Source organism: Aethalodelphis obliquidens, unplaced genomic scaffold (genome assembly GCF_003676395.1).
Source record: "Aethalodelphis obliquidens isolate GAN/ISIS:26980383/991018 unplaced genomic scaffold, ASM367639v1 scaffold125, whole genome shotgun sequence".
Lineage (NCBI taxonomy): Eukaryota > Metazoa > Chordata > Mammalia > Artiodactyla > Delphinidae > Aethalodelphis > Aethalodelphis obliquidens.
Genome location: NW_020838069.1, coordinates 1,118,038 through 1,140,122, shown reverse-complemented (window position 1 = coordinate 1,140,122; position 22,085 = coordinate 1,118,038). Strand labels below are relative to the sequence as shown.

At 56.5% G+C, this 22,085-nt stretch overlaps 1 protein-coding gene and 1 non-coding gene across 11 annotated transcripts in view; both read right to left on the bottom strand.

Annotated features, from left to right (window-relative positions):
* The window catches only part of RNF123 (ring finger protein 123), a 31,068-nt gene that overhangs the window by 4,583 nt on the left and 4,400 nt on the right, over positions 1-22,085 (bottom strand). For 8 of the 10 annotated variants that reach the window (XM_027098668.1, XM_027098667.1, XM_027098662.1 and 5 more), the window contains 32 exons: positions 19,118-19,206; positions 18,899-18,993; positions 18,425-18,479; positions 18,227-18,312; positions 17,836-17,922; positions 17,537-17,604; positions 17,217-17,342; positions 16,713-16,827; positions 16,525-16,629; positions 15,966-16,091; positions 15,732-15,824; positions 15,587-15,660; positions 14,665-14,782; positions 14,377-14,476; positions 14,104-14,165; positions 13,855-13,926; positions 13,533-13,653; positions 12,858-12,959; positions 11,438-11,544; positions 10,830-11,028; positions 10,325-10,470; positions 9,937-10,020; positions 9,036-9,143; positions 3,974-4,151; positions 2,975-3,049; positions 2,732-2,819; positions 2,555-2,651; positions 2,382-2,466; positions 879-1,018; positions 587-775; positions 420-495; positions 94-178 (listed from right to left, as the gene is read on the bottom strand). In XM_027098668.1, the coding sequence (XP_026954469.1) occupies positions 94-178; positions 420-495; positions 587-775; positions 879-1,018; positions 2,382-2,466; positions 2,555-2,651; positions 2,732-2,819; positions 2,975-3,049; positions 3,974-4,151; positions 9,036-9,143; positions 9,937-10,020; positions 10,325-10,470; positions 10,830-11,028; positions 11,438-11,544; positions 12,858-12,959; positions 13,533-13,653; positions 13,855-13,926; positions 14,104-14,165; positions 14,377-14,476; positions 14,665-14,782; positions 15,587-15,660; positions 15,732-15,824; positions 15,966-16,091; positions 16,525-16,629; positions 16,713-16,827; positions 17,217-17,342; positions 17,537-17,604; positions 17,836-17,922; positions 18,227-18,312; positions 18,425-18,479; positions 18,899-18,993; positions 19,118-19,206 (3,351 nt within the window). The remainder of the gene's footprint in view (positions 1-93; positions 179-419; positions 496-586; positions 776-878; positions 1,019-2,381; positions 2,467-2,554; positions 2,652-2,731; positions 2,820-2,974; positions 3,050-3,973; positions 4,152-9,035; positions 9,144-9,936; positions 10,021-10,324; positions 10,471-10,829; positions 11,029-11,437; positions 11,545-12,857; positions 12,960-13,532; positions 13,654-13,854; positions 13,927-14,103; positions 14,166-14,376; positions 14,477-14,664; positions 14,783-15,586; positions 15,661-15,731; positions 15,825-15,965; positions 16,092-16,524; positions 16,630-16,712; positions 16,828-17,216; positions 17,343-17,536; positions 17,605-17,835; positions 17,923-18,226; positions 18,313-18,424; positions 18,480-18,898; positions 18,994-19,117; positions 19,207-22,085) is intronic. The other 2 variants (XM_027098671.1, XM_027098670.1) reach the window with 1 other exon arrangement.
* Positions 21,855-21,927, bottom strand: TRNAE-CUC (transfer RNA glutamic acid (anticodon CUC)). The gene has a single exon. It is a non-coding gene; the product is annotated as a tRNA-Glu (tRNA).

The window sequence follows — 22,085 nt, the reverse complement described above, 5'->3', positions numbered from 1 at the left end:
CATGTGAGAGATGAGCTTTGGAAGGCCCTGCCCAGCCCCCTCCCCATCAGACAAGCCCAGCACCCACAGGGGACCCCAGCCCCTAACACTCACCCTGAGGCTGGGCCGTGCACCAGGAGTCGTACCAGGATGCCTGTCACTGCCACCAGAATAGGGTAGTGGTCCACACTCTCCAGGCCTAAGGGAAAGGGAAGGAAGGGGATGAGCTACCCAAGTGGTCCCGCTGCAGGGGCTCCATCCCTGCCCAGCTGACATCATCGTCATTCACACTTCCCACCCTCCTCCCCACAGAAGGCTGAGCTAGGCTGGGGGTGCCAAGCCAGGCTGTCCCAGTGCAGAATGTAGAATCAGGCAGCACTGCTCCTGGCAGAGGAACCAAGGCCTGTGGTGTGTTGGGTACAGGGCTTCTAGGTCCTCACCAGGCAGCCGCAGGGTGACCACGCGGTCAAACAGGTTCCTCTCAGCTGTCACCCGGTTCAGCACCTGGTTCAGCAGCTGTGAGGGCAGGAGCACATTGGTGGATGGGTGGGCTCACACCACTGGGGTGTCCCCAGGGTCCCAACCACCCTTGCCCAGATGGACACACCTGTGCGAGACGCCGCAGCAGCATCTCAGAGGTAGGCTGGGCCCAGTCGAGGAATATCTCAGGCACCAGCGTGATGGTCATCTCCAAGACACGCAGCAGGCTGACCGAGAGGTCAAAGCAGGTGGCACATACCTTGAGCTGCCGGCTGTCCACAAAGTTCCGCTCCAGGCGTTCAGCAGCCTGCTGGATCTGAGCCACCAACATGGGGGCAGCAGTCAGCGGTCTGGCCACACTGCAGATTGTGCCTCATCCTCTGCAACCCCCTGGCCCACAAGGTCCCTCCGTGACCCACCTCCTGGATCATGCCGATAAACTCAGAGAAGGCCCAGTTGAGCTGGTTGAGGACGCTGTTGAGGAAGCTGGGTGCCACGTCAGGACCCTCCCGCAACAGGTCTGCCATGTGCTGCTGCAGCAGGGTGGAGGGGCAGGGCTCTGTGGGGACATCGGGAGGGGCATCATCGGGACTCCAGTCAGCGGCCCCTGCCCGTCTGCCTCTGTCCTCACTCACAGGCCGTTGGTGTAAGGGCAGAAAGACAGCTCCCTGGGAACACTCAGGTCTTGAAGGCAGGGGGACAGGGTGCAGTGCTGCCTGGGGGTCAGGGCTAAATCTGTCCCCTCCCTCTGCTGGGCCAACCACAGGCTGCAGTTGTTCCCAATGCCTCCCCCACCCCCAGTTCTAGAACCGCCCCCAAGCCCCAGCCTGATCCCCAGAAAGTTCTCAGTCACATGCCCTTCAGGAAGGGCTAGACCTAGACGGGGCAACCTAGACCCCTCTTCACTCGTATCAAGGCCATTTCTCCCAAGAGCCTCCTCTGAGCCCTGCCATCCTCCACTGTCCTCTGCTGCCCTTGGCCTGGCCTTAGCATACGGCTGAGGTGGTGGGCGCCAAGTCTGGGCTGACAGGCAGCAGTAACCAGAGCCCTCAGCCACACCGGGCTAGGCATACCTCCCCCCGCTGCAAATCAATAGTTCCTACAGCAGCAGGATGCATATCTGGCCCCACTGCTGTTCTCCACTTGCAGCTCAGGTCCACCCTGGAGGCAGGACCAAGGCAACTGGCAAGGACTTGCTGTGTGACTCTGCACAAGGAACTTGGCCTCTGGGGACCCCTTTAGGCCCAAACACTCCCACAAGGGCAGAAACATACCACATGGGCTAAAGAGAGCCACTGTGTGGGGTGAGTACAGCATGTGGCAGGCAGATTCTGCAAGCAAGACAGCCCAAGACCCTGGGCTGGGCCCAGTGAAGGTCCTCAGGCTCACAGGGCTTTGCTGGACCATAGGCCCAGGACAGAAAATGCAGACTTTGTTCCCAACCAAAGGCCACTTCCTCCAGGAAGCCCCATGGACACCCTTTGGGGCCCTGGCCAACCCTTAGTCTGTGCCCCTGCCTTGACTCAGGTATCCAGGGTCTGGCACCAGCTAGTGAAAGTAAAGGGGCAGAAGGACATGGTGTTGGGACAAGGCTGGAGGTCAGGGAGCTGGTTCAGAGGGCAAGGGATAGGGTCATCACTTTGCATAAGCTGCCAGCAGCCTGGGAAGATGCTGCCCCTTTTCACTGTGACACATGCAGACCGTTCAGGACCAAAGGGCACACATGGGACTGGAGAGCAAGACTCAAGAGCACCAGAGTGTCCTTAGACTGGGAGGAAGCAGGGAAATGGAGACCCCAGGGGATACACAGGGGGTTTGGGGCCCAACACGAGTCCAGGACTGAGGCTGGAAGAAGTGGGAAAGTCTGCGAGAACGCAAGAGCAGTGGGTGAGGGCCCCCGCCTGCCAAACCTGGATACTCACTCTGGAGGCTGGGCAAATTGGCATCCTCAGGTTTGGTTTTCAGCAGGTGTGGCAGCCGTGTATAGCGGTACCCGAACCCACAGCCCTGGGGGTGGAGTTGGCGGGAGGTCAGTGGGGCAGGGCAACCCCTCCCTCCAGCCAGCCATAGCCACCTCCTCTCCAGCCAGGCTTACCCTCCAGAGCCGCACCAGGATCCAGTTGGTCTGGGCCCAGGGCCGCTGCTCATAGGGAGCCAGGAGACTCCTCACCATGGCGATACGCCTGTGAGAGCAATGGGTGGTAGGCACAGGGTGACGCTAGTGCTGTGCAGGGCAGAGTGCGTGCCCCCCTGCCCCTGGGCCCCCACTCACTGCTCCTCAGGGATCCGCTCCACGGCCCGCAGAGAGTTTGGGTAGCACACGTAGCTGGCCAGGGCCTGCATCAGCGAGTCACGGATATCTGCTGGGACAGGTCATGCCTCAGCAGGTGCCTGGCATGAGCCCTGGTGCCCATGCCTCATACCCACCTGGCTGGCATTGTGTGCAGAGAATAGCCAGCCAGAGGTACCATCCCGTCCGTCCCCGTCTCCCCCAGCCCTCTGTCGGGCACCTCACCAGTGCCCACGATGCGTGTGTCGGCAAAGTGTTTGGCAAGGATGGCAGCCAGACGGGTCAGGGTCTCTTCATAGCCTGCAGGGTTGGGTAGTAGGATGAGCTGATCGGGAGTGCGAACTCCAGAGGCAGGCACACCCCTTGATGGGTGGGCTTGGGTAGTGGGCTCCAGAGCTAGCTCCAAGGGCTAGTCTGGGCCCAAGCTGACATCTGGGGACTTTAGGCAGGGCATTCACTAACAGTTGGTAGGAGTTGAAGGCACAGACTCATTGTGGGCGTTGGGCGGGTCCCAGCAGGAGGATAGGTCCTGACAAAGAGTCCTCCAGCCTGGGCTCAAACCCATCTCAGCACACACACTGGAGGGCTCAGCAAAGTCCCCTGGGCACCCACAGCCCCGCCTCTGAGGACAAAGCCTGCACTGAGGCCTAGGGCAGGGCAAGGGGACAGGCCAGGAGCGTAAAAGCCCACAGCCTAGTCCAGACATAAACTGCCAAGCCCAGCCTGGAATCAGTGGTCTGCAAGAAGCCCAGACTCCTATGTGGCCACCAGCAGGGCCCCCCTACTCCTTGCTGTGATCTGCAAAGACAAGCCACTCTGCCCCTGCATGGGATGCCACACCCCATGGCCAGCGCCAGGGCAGCAGGGTAAGAGGCCAGCTGGCTCCTGGGCCACAGAAGCACCAAGAAGGAAGTGAAAGCCGGGGTGGGGTGGGGCGGGGCAGGGTGGGTTGGGGTAGGGGTGATCCCCACACCCTGTACTCCATTTCGTCTGTTTCCCTCCTAACACCAGGGAGGAGCTGTTGGTTCTATGGCTGCTGGTACTAGGACAGGGCTCTCCACCATGTGGGACTTTTGCAAATGCTTGTGTGATGCTGGGCAGAGCCTCACCTCCTCCCCACGTGGGATGTGTGAGGCTGGGCCACGAGGGCTCAGAACAGGGCTTCTAGGGCTCACTCCAGAGGCCCCCTTTTCTGTCCCCTCCCAGGCTGAATGGCCCCATCACCTGGGAGCTCCTCCATGCTGTGCACAGGGCCAAAGTAATTCTTGAGAGCACTGTAGCTGTTGATGGCCACACTCAGGTAGAATTCGGGCATGAAGGCAAAGAGAGGACCTGTGCGGTCTCCATGCTCGATGGTCCGCAGGCAGACACGCAGCAGCCAGTAGATGTCCTGCATCTTCTCCTGTGGGAGGCACACAGGGTGTTGCTGGGCTGTTCATGGGAGGGGTCACAGGGGGTGTGGCCCGGTCTGGAGATTAGGAAAGGCCTCCCAGGAACATGACATGAGAACTGGATTCCAGGAAGTGGGAGCAGTGGCTCAGGTAGGAGCAATCAAGCACTGTACTGGGCAGGCAAGACAGGCCACCAGCCTGGATAGGGCAGCACTACAACCCCAACCAGAATCCTGGGTTGCAATTTTTTAAGGTACAGAAGGTGTTAAGCGAGAGGGTGCCATGTGACCAGAAGCCTGTGTTGGAACACTGCCCAGAGCAGAAGGGGCTGCAGGGACAAGTGGGGACAAGGCAGTGAGGAAGCTACAGCCTTGGCTAGGCCCAAGACAGCAAAGGGACTGGATGGCCAGGCATGCGGATGCACCGATTGGCTGTGAGGGCAAGGGAATGGTCGCAACAAGAACAGGGCCCACATTTCTGTGCGTAATGGAGCCTCCATGGAGGCTGGAAGTCCTGGGGGAGAAGCAGGCCTGGTGAAGGGCAGAGGGGATGTGGCTTAGGACATGTGGAGCATGAGGTGCCCAGCGATGCCCCCAAAGAGTTGGTGTTAAGGAGGCAGGCAGAAAATGAGTCTGGAGCTCAGAGGAGAAGGTGGTGTGAAGGTCAAAGGCAGCATGACTGCTGGTGGAACAGAGGCCACGGAAAGCAGACAAAACCTGCCAAGGGCCCAGTTCCCCACAGTATGGTTTCCAGATAGTCTATCCCACAAAAGGGGCCAGGAGGGGTCACCAACCAGAGTGAGGCCCTAGGCCCCAGTCCAGACCCATAGCACCACATCTCCTGGAGTGGAGCCAGAGCAGCTGCACTTTCCACCAGCTCTCTGATGTGCTCTCAAACCTGAGAGCCCGAGAAGATGTAAGCAGGAAGTCAGAGGGTGGCCCTAGGCCTGGAAGTACACACGGACAGGGAGGCCTACAGGAGCTGGCGTCACCGAAGGCCAGAGAAGACCGAGTCTGAGGAAAGGATGGCAATGGCACCGACGCGGCCAAGGGGGCCACTGTAATGGGAGAGGAGATGTGTCCACAAAGGGAGGGGGGGAGCTCGACAGACACCTTGCAAGACTATTTCAGAAAAGTGGAGGAGCCTGATCTGGGCAAAGAGTGAAGAGAAGATGAGGAAGCCAAGACACAGAGAAGGAAGGAGAAAGCAGTAGTGTAAGCAGATGTACAGTGAGAGAAAGGCATCACGGGCCTTTTCCTTTAGTAATGGGAGAAGCTGAAGGAGCAGGAGGCAAGAGGGTAAGCGTTGCAAATGTAGAAGAAAAAAAAAGGCAGTTCAACATAATAAAGGCTGTATTATGAAAAGTCCATAGCTCACATCATACTCAATGGTGAAAGAATGACAGGCTTTCCCCTAAGATCAAGAACAAGACAAGGTGTCTGCTTTTGCCACTTCTATTCAACATAGTATTGGGAGTTCTAGCCAGAATTAGGTCAGAAAAAGAAGTAAAAGCCATCTACGTTAGAAAGGAGGGAGTATGGGACTTCCCTGGTGGTCCAGTGGTTAAGACTCCACGCTCCCAATGCAGGGGGCCTGGGTTCGATCCCTGGTCAAGGAACTAGATCCCACATGCATGCCACAACTAAGAGTCTGCATGCTGCAACTAAAGAGCCTGCATGCCGCAATGAAGATCTTGCATGCTGCAACTAAGACCCGGCACAGCCAAATAAATAAATAAATAAATATATATATATACACATATATATATATATATTTTTTTAAAGGAGAGAGTAAAATTATCTCTGTTTGCAGATGACATGATCTTATATGTAGAAAACCCTAAAGATTCCACCAAAAAACTATTAGAATTAATAAACGAGTTCAGGAAATTTGCAGGATACAAAATCGACACACAAAAATCAATTGTGTTTCTATACACAAGCAAGGAACAATCCAAAAAGGGAATTGAGAAAATAATTCTATTTACATTAGAATCAAAATTAATTAAACAGGTGTAAATTTAACCAAGGAAGTGAAACACTTGAAACACTGAAAACTATGAAATGTCACTCAAAGAAATTTTAAAAGGTACAAATGGAAAGACATCCCACGTTCATGGACTGGAAGACTTAATATCGTCAGATGTCAATACTACCCAAAGCAATCTACAGTTTTAATGCAATTCCTATAAAAGTCCCAATGGATTTTTTTTTTGCAGACATAGAAAAATCTATTCTAAAATTCCTTTCGAATCTCAAGGGACCCCAAATAGCCAAAACAATCTTGAAATAGAACAAAGCTGCAGATCTCACACTTCCTGATTGCAAAACTTATTGCGAAGCTACAATAATCAAAACACTATGGTAGGGCTTCTCTGGTGGTGCAGTGGTTGAGAGTCCGCCTGCCAATGCAGGGGACATGGGTTCGAGTCCTGGTCCGGGAAGATCCCACATGCTGCCCGCATGCAGCAACCAAGACCCAACGCAACCAAAAATAATAAAATAAATTAAAAAAAAAAAAAACAGTGTGGTACTGGCATAAACATAGACATACAGACCAATGGAATAGAGAGCCCCCCACCCCCAAACCCTCACATATATGGTCAAATGATTTTTGACAAGGGTGCCAAGACCATTCAATGGGGAAAGGACAGTCTTTTCAATAAACGGTGCTGGGAACACTGGATATCCACATACAAAAGAATGAAGTTGGACCATTATCTCACATCATATACAAAAATTACCTTAAAATGGGTCACAGACCTAAACTTAAAAGCTAAAAACTCTTAGAAGAAAACATAGTGGAAAACCTTCACGACCTTGGATTTGATAATGATTTCTTGGATATCACAACAAAAGCATAGGCAAGAAAAGAAAAAAATAGATAAATTAGACTTCATCAAAATTAAAAAATGTGCATCAAAGGACACAATCAAAAGAGAAAATGGGAGAAAATATTTATAAATCATAATCTGCTAAAGGGTTGGTACCCAGGATATATAAAGAACTCCTACAAATCAAAAACAGAAAAACAATCTGATTTAAAAATGGGCAAAAGGATTGAATAGACATTTCTCCAAAGAAGGATATACAAATGGACAATAATTACATGAAAAGATGCTCAACATCACTAATCATTAGGGAAATGCAAATCAAAACCACAATGAAATACCACTTTACACAGATTAGGATTACTATTAATAAAAAAAAATTTCTGAGAAACAAGTGTTGGCAAGGATAGGCAGAAATCAGAACCCTGTGCCCTGCTAGTGGGAATGGTGCAACCACTATGAAAAACAATATGGCAGTTTCTCAAAAAAATTAAAAATAGAATTACTATATGATCCAGCAATTTTGCTTCTGGGTATATACCCAAAATAATTAAAAAACAAGATCTTGAAAAAGTATTTGCACACCCATGTTCGTAGCTGCATTATTCACAATAGCCAAAAGGTGGAAGCAACTCAAATGTCCATAGATGGATTAACAGATAAATAAAATGTGGTATATACACACAATGGAATATTATTCAGCCTTAAAAAGGAAAGAAATCCTAACACATGCTACAACATAGATGAACCATGAGACCATTATGCTAGGTGAAATAAGCCAGTGACAAAAATTCCACTTATATGAGGTACTAGAGCAGTCAAATTCACAGAGACAGAAAGTAGAACAGTGGTTGTCGGGGACTGAAGTGAAGGGGGGAATGGGAATTAGTGGATATAAGTTTCAGTTTGGGGAGATGAAAAGAGTTCTGGAGACTGGTTGCACAGCAATAAATATACTTAACACTGCTGAACTGTACATTTAAAATGATTAAGATGATAAGTTACATATTGTATTTTACCGCAACTTTTTAAAATGGTTAAGATGGTAAACTTTATGTTGTGTATATTTTATCACAATTTAAAAAGAAGGTACAAAGATGGGAGGGTGAGGTTCCTAAGAAGACAGTGTGGGAGGGGATGGCAAGATTGCCTAGGGAGGTGGACAGGCATGAAATCCTGGTGGTGGGATGACAGTGACCATCTTTGTGGGGCTGGAGCAAGGTGGTCTGTGGCAAGAGAGAACAGAGGGGTAAAAGGCAGAGGTGGTTTGGGTTGGGGAGGAGTCACCAGAAGAAAGAGCAGTATAGACAGGGATACCAAGCGCCTTGATCACCCAGTTATGGGGGAGGGGCACGCCCAAGAAGGTGAACAGATGCCCTACATGGGCACCTGGGGAGCATCCCAAGGCACTCACTTGTGGAGGGGGAGACGTCAGGGAAGGTGGGGAGATAAAACAAGTGCGGCGGGTCCGGGGCCTGGGGTGGCGGGAGTCAAAACATGGTCGCTGCGGGAGTGCACCGTCTGTCCGTCTACCCCGGGAGGACAGGGACTCAGCTTTCTGGTTCACTACTGAGTGTCCCCAGTGTCAGGATGGCACCTGGCATCCTCCAGGCTCTGGGCATGTTAATAAATGAACGAGTGAGTGAATGAGTGAGAAGAGAACAAGCCAGTGGCCTCGAGTGGGAGGGGAGTCAGAGAGAAGCAGATGCAGATGCAGGGTGAGGCTTGGGAGAGGTCACAGAGCCCCTGATGCGCTGGGAGAGGAGCAGGGGCAGCGGACAGTGGGAGGCAGGTAGAGACAGGCTGTTCCTTGAATGGAGGGTTATGAGCTGCATGGGGAAGTGGGGTCTACAAATGGCATCTACTTAAGTTCATGGGGCATGAAAAGTTCAGGGGATGTGGCACTAGGTGGGGAGGGAGGATGAGGAGCGGGGAGGGGGCACGTGTGTGCCAGAGGCCCAGGAAGGCAGGGAGCACTGAGGGGCTGGCACAACCCTGCCCAATCAGTGACTAGTCCGGGGGCTTGGGGAGGGCAGCAGCTGCTGGCCTAGGCCACACCGCTCACCTGGGAGTAAACGGTGGCATGGACCCAGGCAAGACGGCGACTTAGGTGATCCAGCTTTTCTGAGAAAACCTTCTGGCTCTTCGTCAACTCTGCAAGGATGTCCTTCCTCTGCCACCCAAGGAGAAGGGAGGAGAGGACAATCAGGACATGGCCCCGTGCCCAGACCCACGCAGCCTAGCAGGGGCCCCACTGGTGCCCGGGGCAGGCAAAGGGTTGGGCGGACCCAGCTCCACTCTTCAAAACCCTCCTCAGCCTCTGACCTGCTGGTGAGCCTGAGCAAGACAGGGCCACAGGTGCCCCTCAGAATGTGGAAGTGAGACGCAGCTGAGGGCATGTGAGATGAGCCCCTGGCTGGGACATCCCAGGGACTCCACGCTAGAACTGCAGCTCCGGCAGCTGCTTTTGCCCTGGACAAGCGCAGGGTTCTGTAGACAGGTGGGAGCCAGGGGCTGCCAGGAAAGCCCAGACTGGGCATTCTTGGCTCTGTTCCCCAGGCCAGAGAGCTACGGCAGAGGGGCTCCAGGGGAGGGAAGGAGGGAGGGAGGGAGGCCCTGCTTCCTGCTGACTCTGCAAGTGGCCGAGGAAGTACTCAGGGTCGAATCCATAATTGATGAGGAGAGTGGGTGTGCGTCAGCACTTAGTGGCCAGGGTGGGGGCACCCTGGCACAGGCCATGGCTGGCTGACGGGGCTCAGGCCGTGCCTAGCCCTGGTGCCAGCCCCACTCTCACTGATGTGGTCTGCCCGGGGCGGGGGTGGGGAAGAGGAGAACTGCTGGGCAACCCCAGAGGCAGGGGCAGGATAGCAGCTTTCCCTCATGGGCTTCCCTGGGGAACCCCAGCGAGCAAGCTGCCCTCTTTAATGCCCTGCCCTCCCAAAGACCCACCTGCCCATCCACCTTACCCGCTTGGGGCACCGGCGGAGCTTGTCCTCTGTGTCCCTCAGAGCCATCGCATACTCATTGACATCATCGGACACTCCCACCATCTAGAGCACCAGACACCACATCCAGGGTGACCCTTTGGCACTTCGCACAGGTTTCTCCACACCCAGTCTGGACCCTAGCCCTGCCAAACCCTTAACCTTAGGCCCAGGACAGCCCCCTCCCACAGAAGTCAACGAGGTCAGGCCCAAACGGCACTGGCAGAAACTAGTCTTGCTGTGGCATATGCTTACGTGCACAGTCACGCCCAGGCACCCCTGGAGACACGTGGGCACGTGTGGGTGCACACACACATGCATCCAAACACCCAGAACCACATAACATGCGCATGGACCAGTGGTGTGAGACCTTGCCCAGCTGCTGGTGAACGCTGAGATTATACATCATGATGGCACCGTCCAGGACTTCCAGCAGGGAGTTCTCGGTGAGGGGCTGCTCAGGCTCCTCGGGGGGCCGCCCCACCAGCAGGCCCTCATTCCACTGGCTACCCTCGACTAGGGAGTAGGGAAGGACAGGGTCAGGGTCAGGGTCGGAGCCATTCCAGTTCTCTTCTAAGCCTATGGAGCCATGATGGGCCTTATAGGAGGAGAAGGAGGCCCTCTCCCCCTGCCTGGGCCCAAGGAGGGACCTGCAGGGAGAACGTGTGGGCCGGGGCAGGGAAGGTGCTGCATTCCAGGACCTATTTCTGTAGCATCAATTTCCTGCCCTCAGAGTGCACTTCCCACACCCCTGACATACTGCCAGGCCACAGGACCAGGAGGGAATGGGGTGTATTTGGCTTTGCCCCGGGGGAGTGTTGTACAGGAGAGAAGGATCCTTCAGCGCGCCACGCCTGGCCCTGTCTGGCACCTACTGTCCTCACGGGTCCTCTGCTCCGCGCTCAGTGTGCGGACCTTCACTTTCTCTGAGGTGCTCAGAGGCCGCCGTGGGGTCATCAGGCTCACAGCTGCTGTGCTGAGGAAGCGGTTGGCTCGGCCCAGGGTTGGAGAACTGAGCCAGCTGGGCCGAGGCAGGGGCAGCGCACCCCCCATGGCCAGGGCCTGCATGGGGCGCTGTGGTGGAGAGAGGAGGCCAGACGCCACTCAGCAATCCCAGGACCCGGGCCCACTTATGGCTCCCTTGATATGTGAGGCTGGGGAACGGGACAGCGAGAGGGCACCGGCTGGCTGGGCAGGAGGCCCCGCAGGGCCCCATTCACCACTGCGCCTGCGCCTCACCCTCCACCTGCTCCAACCCAGCCTTCACTCTGCATCCCAAGGCCCTGTGTCTCGTAGGGGCTCAGCAGCAGGAGGCATGCCCCACCACACCCGTCAGTTCATGCCTCCACCTACAGCAAGGGAACCTGCCTGGGGACAAGCTCCTTGCCTGCATGGAGGGGGAGATGGCCCCGTGTGACACCCCTGCCCTTATGATAGAGGGACAGCCCAACACAAAGCCCCCTGCCTGCCCCTACCGCGGCACCTGGGCCGCAGCCGGGGCTGGCTCCTCATCCTCATCCAGGTCATCCATGGTGGCCGCCTGGAGCTCCAGTGGGTCGATCAGGATATTGGCCTTAGAGGCAAGGTCATCTAGGAGGAATGACAAGAGGGCTCTCAGACCAGTGGAGGGCAGAGGGGTCATAGGTGGCACCACTGAGGACAGTGAGAGGGCAGGAGGCCCTGCAGGGCCCCATTCACCACTGCGCCTGTGCTTCACCCTCCACCTGCTCCAACCCAGCCTTCACTCTGCATCCCAAGGCCCTGTGTCTTGTAGGGCGAGTCATGCTGAGTGAGGCAGAAGGCTCTCCCCACCACGACCCCATCACTCCCTGTCTTTATCTGCATGACCTCACTCTCTCCAGGGCCCTACTTCTCTGACTGCTCCGTTGCTTTCTTCCTTGTCCTGCCCCACAAAGGGAAATCCAGAGCTGCCCAGGGCTCTCCTTGCCTCACTCTGCACACTCCCCAGGGGGTCCGGTCCTCACCGCAGGCTTGTCCCCACCTCTACGCTGACAGCTGGACACACCACCGCTTCCTCCAGCCCAGGCCTTCATCCTGGCTGCATCATTGGGCACCTCAAACATACTAAACTGTCCTCTCCTGCAGCTCCTCTTCCTGATGGTGCCTCCTCCCCACAGCCTCTGGCAAGAAGCCTGGGGTCATCCTTGTCCCCTCCCCTTTACCCTCCCTGCCTCCTCTGTTGCCTGGACAACTGGCTTCCTTGTCTCCTTTCTTGGCCCTTGCACTCTACCCTCCACACTGTAGCAGCCAGAGGGAGCTTCTTACAACGCAGACCCCCCAACCTCGCACCCTTGCTTCAGGACCTTCCAAAGCTACCACTGTCCCTGGAAGGAGCCTACAGCCGCTTTGTGGCCCACAAGGCCCTCAGACTCTGCCCTTCAGACTCCCTGGCCTCATTTCCCATCACTCCCTGCCTCTCATTTTCCTCTCTAGCACGCGAGCTGCTTTCTCTCTCCAGGCCATGCTGGGCCGTTGCTGGCATCCCTGCCACCGCTCACACTGTGCTCTCAGCCCTTTGCACTGGAGACATTTGTGCTCATCCTTGAAAGTAGTTCAGGCAGCAAATGCGAGCCGCCCCCCGGCCCCCGCCCCCCCAACAACTCCCTCACCAAGATCCCATGGTTCCCTCCTCCATCAGCACACTGCCCCCTATTCCATCACAGGGCTCCCAGACCTCCTCTGGGGTGGATGTGCAAGGGAAGGAAGGAATAGTTGGACACAAGATCGGGGCAGAGGAGGCCCATCAGCATCTCCCTGCTGCAGAGCAGGTGGAGTGACTTGGGCGCCCTCTGGTGGGCACAGCGCAGCTCAGCACTCAAGGCCGAGCTGGCTCAGGAACCACCCCCCATCCTGCCCTGCTAACTGCCCAAGCCTGCGCGCACCTTTGAGGGTCTTCCGAAGGTGCGAGAGGAGGCCTCCAAGGCGCTGCAGGTCGAAGTAGTCCACCTTGCCATTATAGAAGACCTGGGGCGGGATGTAGGCCTCTGCGAGGAGTTGGGAGGCCGGGCCAGCAGTCAGAGCCCAGCAGGACCCCTGGCCTAGGCCACCTACCTGACCAGGCTTCCCCTACCACCCCGCCCTCTACCATTTCAGGTCAGTTCCAGCAACGGCACAACTTGGGATGAAGGGGGCATTCTTGGCTGCTGGTCACCCAGGTGAGAATCAGAGAGGGCCCTGACCCAGCCCTATGGGAGATTGCCCAATGCAGGCTGCTTCCACTGACCACTGGGGACTCCGTCCCACACAAACACAGGGCCCCCAGCACCTCAGAGCCCACCCAAGGCGTCCCCGACAAAGGACTGCACAGAGGGCTAGTGGGCAAGGACTGAGGAACAGGGCCCATAGAGGACAGGAACCCAGGGGACCATCAGAGCAAACACGGGCTCACCGTCCAAGTGCAAGGCCTCCGCGCCCAGTGGGTAGGACTCAATTAGGCAGGAGGCCTGGGACAGCTCCCCCCAGCCCTGCCCTCAGCTATCACTCCACACCAACATTAGGGGCTGCCCTGGGGCTGGCTCTGCCCAGCGTCTACAACTCGAGGCCCTGGCCACACTCACCGTCACTGAAGGTAGCGCATGGATTCGAAGCCTTGTATTCGTCCCAGTAGTAACGCAGGGCCGAGATCAAGCGGTGTAAGAAGCAGACCATGTACTCGGGGGGGCAGAGCATGGGCATGTTCTGCAGGCACAGGTGTAAGACATGCATTTGTGCAGCCCGGAGGCCAGCCCACTCCTCATCCAAGGCCCTGCCCCAGGACCCTGGGCTGAGCAGAGAGGGTAGGGCGGCAGGTGGGGAGGAAATGCAGAAGTGCCAGAATTACAGGTGCAAATGCTGCGACAAAGCCAGGGGGCCCTGGTGGGCTGGCCTGGGGATACCTACCCCCCGGCTGCTGGCATTCTCCTGCAGAAACTTTCGGAACTTGGTCAGGAAGATGTACCTAGAAGCTTCGCCCTTCGGGGGAAGGAAAGCCAAGGCTGTGATGAGCTGAGGATCCTGGCCCCGAACCGGACTCAACTTAGCCTGCACCCTGCCACAAGAGCCTGACCCAGCCCTGCCCTCTGGATCTCCAGGCCCGGTCTGATACCCCTCCTGGCCAGGGACCCACACAGGGGTCTGGGAATCACTTACCCCGTTGTCATCTTGATTGTTCAACAGCAGCTTCAGGATCTGGACCTGTAGTTCTTCCACCACTGGGGGTGGGGTGGGGAACAGGACAGCCTTCCTCAGGCAGGGCCTTGCCCTCAGGCTCCCGGGGACCGGCAGGGGGAGCAGGTTTGGACTGAGGCTCCACCACCAGGGATCCCCAAGTCCAACCTAAGCATGGTCACTACCAAGTGCCCCCAAGTACACAGGCACAGAAATCCTCCACCCCCTACCCAGTGCCTGAGGAACGGGGCTGACCTTCGATGCGCTTCTTGAGCCTTTGGCAGCCCCGTTCATAGGCACGCCGCCGGAGCCGCTCCTCGGAGGTTTCGTCCTTCACCTCCTTACTGTCTTTGCCCTGGGCAGGGGCGGGGCAGGGGAGGGGGGTGAAAGATGGCAAGGCTCACCCTGGTCTACTTCAGACAAAAGACCCCCTACTCCCACCCCCAGCCCAGGAAGGGGCCTCGCGTGCCATGTACAGGTGGCTCAGACACCCCGGGTCAGCCCTCACTGTGACCACCGCCCACCCAAGTCAGGGCTGCCCACCTCCCTGCTGGAGCGGTGGGGCCACCAGGTGGTGGGGATGAGCTCCTGTAGGCCAGCCTCCTCCACACGCAGGGGGCTCTTGATGTAAAAGAAGACAACGGACCGGAGCACGTCGAAGCTGGTGGTCGTTAAGGCAGAGCTCCGCTCACCACAAGGTGCCCCGTACACCCTCATGAGCCCTCCCGAAACTTACCCACCTCCGGATATGCCCACCACAGCTCTCCCTGTCCTCAGGGTGCCATCGCTGCTGTGTGCCTGTCACCACTGACTGTGAGCCCAGAGAAACAGCTGTGGCTGTCAAACCCACCAAGCCCAATTCCAAGCAAGGGCACGATGAAGACTTGTCACAGGAACAGATGACGGTGGGACAGCTGGAGAGAGGGCCTGGCAGCCTCTCTATTTGTTTCTGCCTCCTAGAGGCTGAGGACCCCACAGAGAGAAGACAGCTACTAGCACAGGTTTCCCAGCCAGGGGCCCGAAGCTATGCTCTCTCTCCTGCACCTGCAGTTCTCAACGTTATAGGGAAACAGGAGGAGCTGACTCCTTCGAGAAGATTTCATAGAAACCCCCGCCATGGAGCACAGATAGAAGTGCAGTGCTTTGGCTGAAGAGGGCAGGCGCTGATGGCTCCCCCCTGCCCCCCACCCTCCACCTCTGGGTGGCCCAAGAGCCTGCAGGCATCTGGAAATCCCTGCTCAGGCCAGCCAGCCAGCCAGCCTGGATCCTTTGCTCTACCCTCCCTGCTCTGTAGAGAAAGTGCTGGGAAGGCTGGGTCCTGGAACAAGGACTCACACGCTGGGTGGCTCTGGTCTTCCTGAGCCTCCGTGGGGAACCCTGGGCAGAGGCACACTACCCTCCCTGGTTTCTGCTGACCCCAGAGGGCACCGCATGTCTGGCCTGCCTAGTAGCAAGGAGAGGATACAGGACGTGGCTAAGCAGAAACTTGCGGGACTTCTCATGACTGAGGATGGCAATGGTGAGCCGCAGGTAGCGGATCTGTGGGGAGAGGGTGCTCAGAGTGGGCAGGTGAGGCCCAGGGGGCTCAGGGCCAGGGCAGGAGCTCCTACCTGCAGGCCCAGGTCAGGGACGATGGGCGAGAACCGGTACAGCCGCAACAGGGACATCATCAACTGCTTGAGGCAATCTTGCATCTCATAGTCCTGGAAGAGGGAGGTGAGGTTGCACAGCTACCCGCTGAGGGCAGGCCCCGGGACAGCCATCTATGCGGCCTTCTCCAACACCCTCCCTGTACTCAGTGGAGCCTGACATCCTGGCCTGAGGGCTGATATCCGGCGCCTCACCTCCATGAAGAGCCACAGGAGATCCAGGACCTGGTGCACCACAGACTGCGCCTGTGCGGGGGTGCCCGCCTCCACGACGCCCAGCAGGAAGCTCATGAGCACGGCCTCCACCAGGTACACCTTGCGCTGCACCAAGGGCGGGTGCCAGTGAGGTGGCAGCCTCCTGCCCCACTCAGGGCCCCCCTGCCCTGGCACGTGGCCAAGGCCACAGATGGACTCTTGGTCCCCGTCAAGCAACCCCAAGTCATGGATGAGCCCTTCTGGGGTCTGATGGAGACACAGGAAATGCTGCTACCCAACAACGCCTCTGGGGCTCTGCACATGCCATTCCCTTGGACTGTGATGTCACCACCCCTCGATCTTCTTTCTAGGAAGCCCCCTGATACCCTCAGCTGGAAGTGTCTCCTCCTCACCCAGTGACATCCTTGGGGTTTAAGGGCTCTGGTCACAGGGGCCCCTGACAGGTGATGCTGCTGGACCTCATGCACCTCAGCATCCCAGCCCTCAGCAGGGGTGTTTCTATAATGGCCCGCCTCTCCCCTCCCTAATGTCCCCTCACCAGGAGCGGTGCGAAGCGATGGAAGATGTGAGCCAGTGTGAGGAGGACGGTGGGTTGGCCCTGCAACTGCCACTCAGAGCTTTCCTTCTCCACCAGCCGCCCTTGCTGTGTGGGCGGGGAGGAAGGGACTGTGAGAGGCAGAGGGCTGTAGAAAGCCCCCAGGGTACCCGGCCCAGACGCTGGCTCACCACGGGGTCCAGCTCCACGCTCAGCACTGCCTGGAAGCAGCCCAGCAACTCCTGTGCCCGAACCAGGTCGGCGCTTGGTGGGTCCTGCAGGGGCCGATAGCCCACCACTGGGTAGGTGCCACAGAGTTAAGCCAGCAACACCTGATCTGTGGCTCAGAATACCTACCCCCTCCCACTGAGACCCCTGCAGAAGGGCCTGGGCTCCAGGGCAGGGCTGAGAGGTCAGATTGCCTGGTTTGCATCACAACCCTCCCGTTTCTCTGTGAAGCAAAACTTCTCTTGCCACTTTATGCTCTTCACCTGTTCAGTGGAGACAGCAATGGTACCCACCTAACAAGGTTGCTGCAAGCATTGTCCTCAGCACCCACCTCAGCTGTACCCTACTCACTCTTCCCGGCAGCAGGGCCTGCCACCAGCCCGCAGAGCTCCTGGAGCAGGGGGACCCCCATCCTGGCTTCCTCAAGAGCATCCAAGCAGCCCACAGCCTTCTTCACAAAAGGATATCGCAGGGGACGGCTGCCGAAGTTGAAGGCCACAGACTCCTTGAAGGAGAGGCTGATGGCTGGGAAGTAGGCCATGCCCAGGCCCCTGGATAAGTTCTCAAAGGCAGTGCCCAGAGACACACCATTCCTGGAGCAGAAGGGAGGGTCCATGAGCCAGTGCTAAGAAGGATGTGGCTGAAATGGACCAGTGAGCAGGCCTCTGTGGGGGCTGCCCACCCTCAGGCTACCGAAGCCAGCCTGGCCCCTTACAGGGCCTGGAACACGAGGGCAGACTGGGGATGCCCCAGAGGCCAGGCCTGTGAATAGAGGCAGGAGACTCACAGGCAGAAGGACAGCGTGCCTTCATCCAGGTCGATCAGGCAGCTCACAATGTCCCCCGCTGCCCACGCCTGCCAGGGGAGGAAGACTTACAGATGTGCAGAAGCCCAGCAGCCTGCCCACTCTGCCCCCCTCCAGCTGTGTCTCCACTGCCACCCAGGGGAGACTGGCCACAAGGACAGAGGACCTCAGTCCCTGCCCTCCCCCTGGTGCCCTACATTCCCTCAGCGCTGCCCAGTGGCCCCCACCAAGCTGTGGGGATGGACATGGGCCAGTTGGGCTGCAGGGGGCCCGGGCCTCACCTTCCCGTAGTTCGTCGTGGTCACGTTCCACTTGCGCACCCGGTTGCCATCGTAGGCATAGGAGTTGTGTGTATCTCCAACCCCCTCCTAGGGAGGAACTGTCTGTGAGGTCTGGGGGAGGTGGGGAGGGGCAGGGCCAGAGCCCACCAGCCACCAGCCTTGGACCCACGTGGCTCTACAGAATGGGGCTGATGCTCTGAGGGAAGGAGTGAGGGCTGTTTCGGGGCTGGATTGCCCTGGGATGGGGTGGGACACATTATGTCTCCTCCAGAGGGAAGTCCAGATTAGGGTGCTGAGCAGACCCTATGTGGGTTGGGGGGTTGCCTGAGCCCTGATGAGGCCTGCTGCCAAGAGAAGGTCTCCCTGGGAGGGGTCCCTCTCCCACATGTACCTCCTGATTGAAGCGGCAGTTGATCGTGCACCAGCCAATCTGCATGAGCCCCTGGGAGGAGATGAGCACCTCGTAGACCCATTTCCCTGGAAAAAGTCACGTCAAACCCAGCAGGGAAACAAAGACTGCCTCCTGCCTCTGGCCCGGGCCCTCAAACTTCCTCCCAACTCCCTGGGCCACAGCAGAGTGTGGTCTCACCTTTGTACACGCATGTGGTAGAGCGGATAGTACCAAAGTTGCTGTGTCCAATCACCTGGGTGGAGAGCAGGGGTGGTGAACCTCCTCCCGGGCATACGGGGTGCCGCCCCAAGGGAGAGCAACCCCACTCCAACTCGGCTCGCCTTGGTGGCGATGCCTGTCGTGGCCAACACTGTCCTGTGCCTGAACAGGGTGGAAGGGGCTAGACCCACGTCAGCAGGGATTTTGGGCCGGGAGCATGACAGGAGGGGCTCATGGCTATGCTGGGAAGGCCTTGGGGCTGGGGTCACACCAAGAGGGTTTCGGGGCTATGTCAGGAGGGTTTGGGAGCTGGGGACTCAATAGTCCACATCAGGAGGGGTCTGTGGCTGCAGCCCCATCAAGAAAGGTCGAGACCAGGGCCACATCAGGAGGAGCTTGGGGCTGTGTCAGGAGGGGCTTGGATCTGGGACCCCACGCCTTGCCCTCGCTCACCCCCAAGAGGTCATCATCCACCAGAAGAAGCCCTTCGAAGCCACCCGTGTGGTCCAGGACCACAGTGGACGGGCCAAGCCGCCCTTCAACCTTTCCTGGAAAGGAGAGAAGAGGGTGTGGGGTTGGGCCAGGCACAGGGCCTGACAGATGCAGAGAGGGTACTGAGCCCCCCAGGCCCAGCCCTGGCTCCCCAGTCCCATTCCTGAGGCTGTCACCGACCCTGGCTCTCCTCCTCCTCCTCCGCCTCCTCGTCCACATGTAACAACTGGTCCAGGTGCTCTGGCAGGTTCTGGAAGTTCAGGAGTTTCCTGGGGAGAGCGAGAGGCTGCGAGGGTCCCAAAAGTCCTTGAAACCAGCCAGATGACGCTAAATCCCTCTCCCAGTCCCTTTCTCCTGAGCTTAGGAGGGTGGCTGCCCAGACTCCAGAAAAAGGGCTGTACCAGTCCCAGATTCTGGCATGCTGGGGGTCAGAAGAATAGATTATCCACTAAATTTGGTGCACCTCAAGACTGTTTAAAAAAAAAAAAAAAAAAAGAAGGAAGAACTCTTTCTAAACCTTAATCCTCTCATCTGTATAAATGGAACAAGAGCTGTATCTCAGAGATGCTGTGAAGATTCCTAGGAATAATGCGCCCTCCGTAGCCCATAACCTCCCCACTCTTGGAGGTGGCTTGTTGATTATGCCTGGGCAAGGAAGGCTGGGAGCAGTGCTGATCCCCAAGATGGTCAGTACCAAGATCAGCTAGTCCAGTCCTTGACCCCAGGTCTGTGGTCCCAGCCAGGGAAGCCTGTGTGTTGAATGAGGCATGTCCTGGGAGGATAAAGGGCTCAGCCCTCTTAGCTTCTGGCTGGCTCTGTCCTGGACCCACCTGTAGAGGAGAGTAGAGCACACAGCCTGCCTATCTGTCAGCTGCCCCAGCCAAAGGGCCTAGGAAAATCTGCCTGAGTGGCCCCCTCATCCTCCCAGCACACATGCCCAGAGGAGAAAGAGCTCTAACACTGGCCAGCTAGGTCCTGAGTTCAGTTGCTAAGAATAGCAGGGAATGAGGTGGTGCTGACTAGCAGGGCTCAAAGAGCAGAGGCCTGACGCCCATCTGGATCCAGCCCACAGACTGCTGGCACCTGCTCTTCTAACTCTAATCCCAGTTCCCACCCCACTCATCCCCCTAGAGAGTAGGCTCTGGAAGGGCACGTAGATGGGCCAAAGCACTGACTCTCTGGCAAGGTAGCTTCAACCCAGGCCCAGGGGCCACATGTTCCCACACTGTGAGCTACAACTGACCTTGAGCTACAGGAGGTGGAGATCCATGAAGCCTCCTCCCTACTCCTACTGAGCCCCAGGCCAAGGCGAGCAGGCAGCCGTGCAATGGGGTGCCTCGCCAGTAACATGGAAGGCTGTAGCCAACCCTGTCTCTCAACACCCCAATGCGCCCAGAGATCAAGCAGGCTTCTGCAACAGAATTTCTGACAGGCCCACACCTGGGAGGGCTGCTCTAGTCCTGTGCCTGCTCTTAAGAGCAGCTTCGGGTGGCCAACCTGACACTCAGCCTCAGTGAACGCCTGCAACATTGCCCATTTGGCCAACCCCAGCACTTGCCTACCCTTTCTGGATTGCCCAGGTTCCAGCCCAGAGTTCTGCATCCACACAACCACTGACTAACGGCTCTGCCACCTGCTCTCCCTCCTGGCAGCCACGGCACCAGTGGCAGCAGGATCATTTCTGGTATCACATGAGGTAGGGATCAGATGGCCCTGGGAACAGGCCAGGGCTGGGGTTGGGGTGGAGGTGGGCAGCAGCCCTCCACAAGTAGAAACCCTTTGGTCACCACAGCTGCTTAAATGGAACAGGGAACGATGCTGCCCTTTGGGTCTGCCCAGCGAGCAGAGACTGTGAAAGACAGAATAGCCCTGGCTGGCAAGGGGGCTGAGACATGGGGACACCCATGCCTCACTGCAGGGAGAAAGAATGTACAGGCCGGACTTCCCAGGTGGCGCAGTGGTTAAGAATCCACCTGCCAATGCAGGGGACATGGGTTCGAGCCCTGGTCTGGGAAGATCCCACATGCCGCGGAGCAACTAAGCCCGTGCGCCACAACTACTGAGCCTGCACTCTAGAACCATCGAGCCACAACTACTGAGCCCGCGAGCCACAACTACTGAAGCCTGCATGCCTAGAGCCCATGCTCCGCAACAAGAGAAGCCACCGCAATGAGAAACCCATGCACCACAACAGAGTAGCCCCCACTCGCCACAACTAGAGAAAGCCCGCGCACAGCAACAAAGACCCAATGCAGCCAAGAATAAATAAATAAATAAAAATAAAAATATAAATTTATTTTTAAAAAAAAGAGTGTACAGAACCCTTTGAAGAAGAAATTCAGCAACAGTCCTAAAAGTGATTGCAATTCAAATACTCTAGCCTTGTGATTCCAACCCTGGGCGTCTATACAGCACTGTTTACAAAAACAAAAGCCCCTCTAAACTAGGGCAGTGATCAGGCAGATTCCTGGACCTAAAAGATGCCCACCGAGATCAATCTGTAGTGTAGAAAAACATTCAGGAATAACATCTGATGACAAAAATAGGATTTAAACTATACACTTTTGGAGGTGTGGGATATGTTCATGGCACTGCTGGTTTCACAGGTTATCCATGTTAAAATTTACTAGATTGTATGTTTTAAATACATGTAGTTTACTGTATGTTAATTATTCCTCAATAACTTTAAAAAAGCTGACAGTGACAAAAATCTAAAAAAAATTTTCCACACAGCATGACCCAAACTACATACATCGTGAGGTAAAGAAAACAAAATGGAATCACACTCAAATGGTTATATTAGAATAAGAAGATGACAGTTGCTTTTTCTTTTTCTATGTAAGTTTCTGCTAAAGGGCACTCGTAACTTTTTTTTTTTTTTTTTTTTTGCCGTGTCAAGTGGCTTACGGGATTTTAGTTCCCCGACCAGGGATCGAACCCAGGCCCTCGGCAGTGAGAGTGCAGAGTCCTAACCACTGGACCACCAGGGAATTCCCCACTTGTAGTTCTGATATGAACTAAACTTAAATACATTAAATTTACAAGGAATAAAGGGCTGGTGGCATCTGTGCTGTACAGATCAAGCAGAGGCTTCAGAGGGCCAGGGTGCGACAGTGGTGAGGGCAGGTGCACATGGACCAGATGCTGA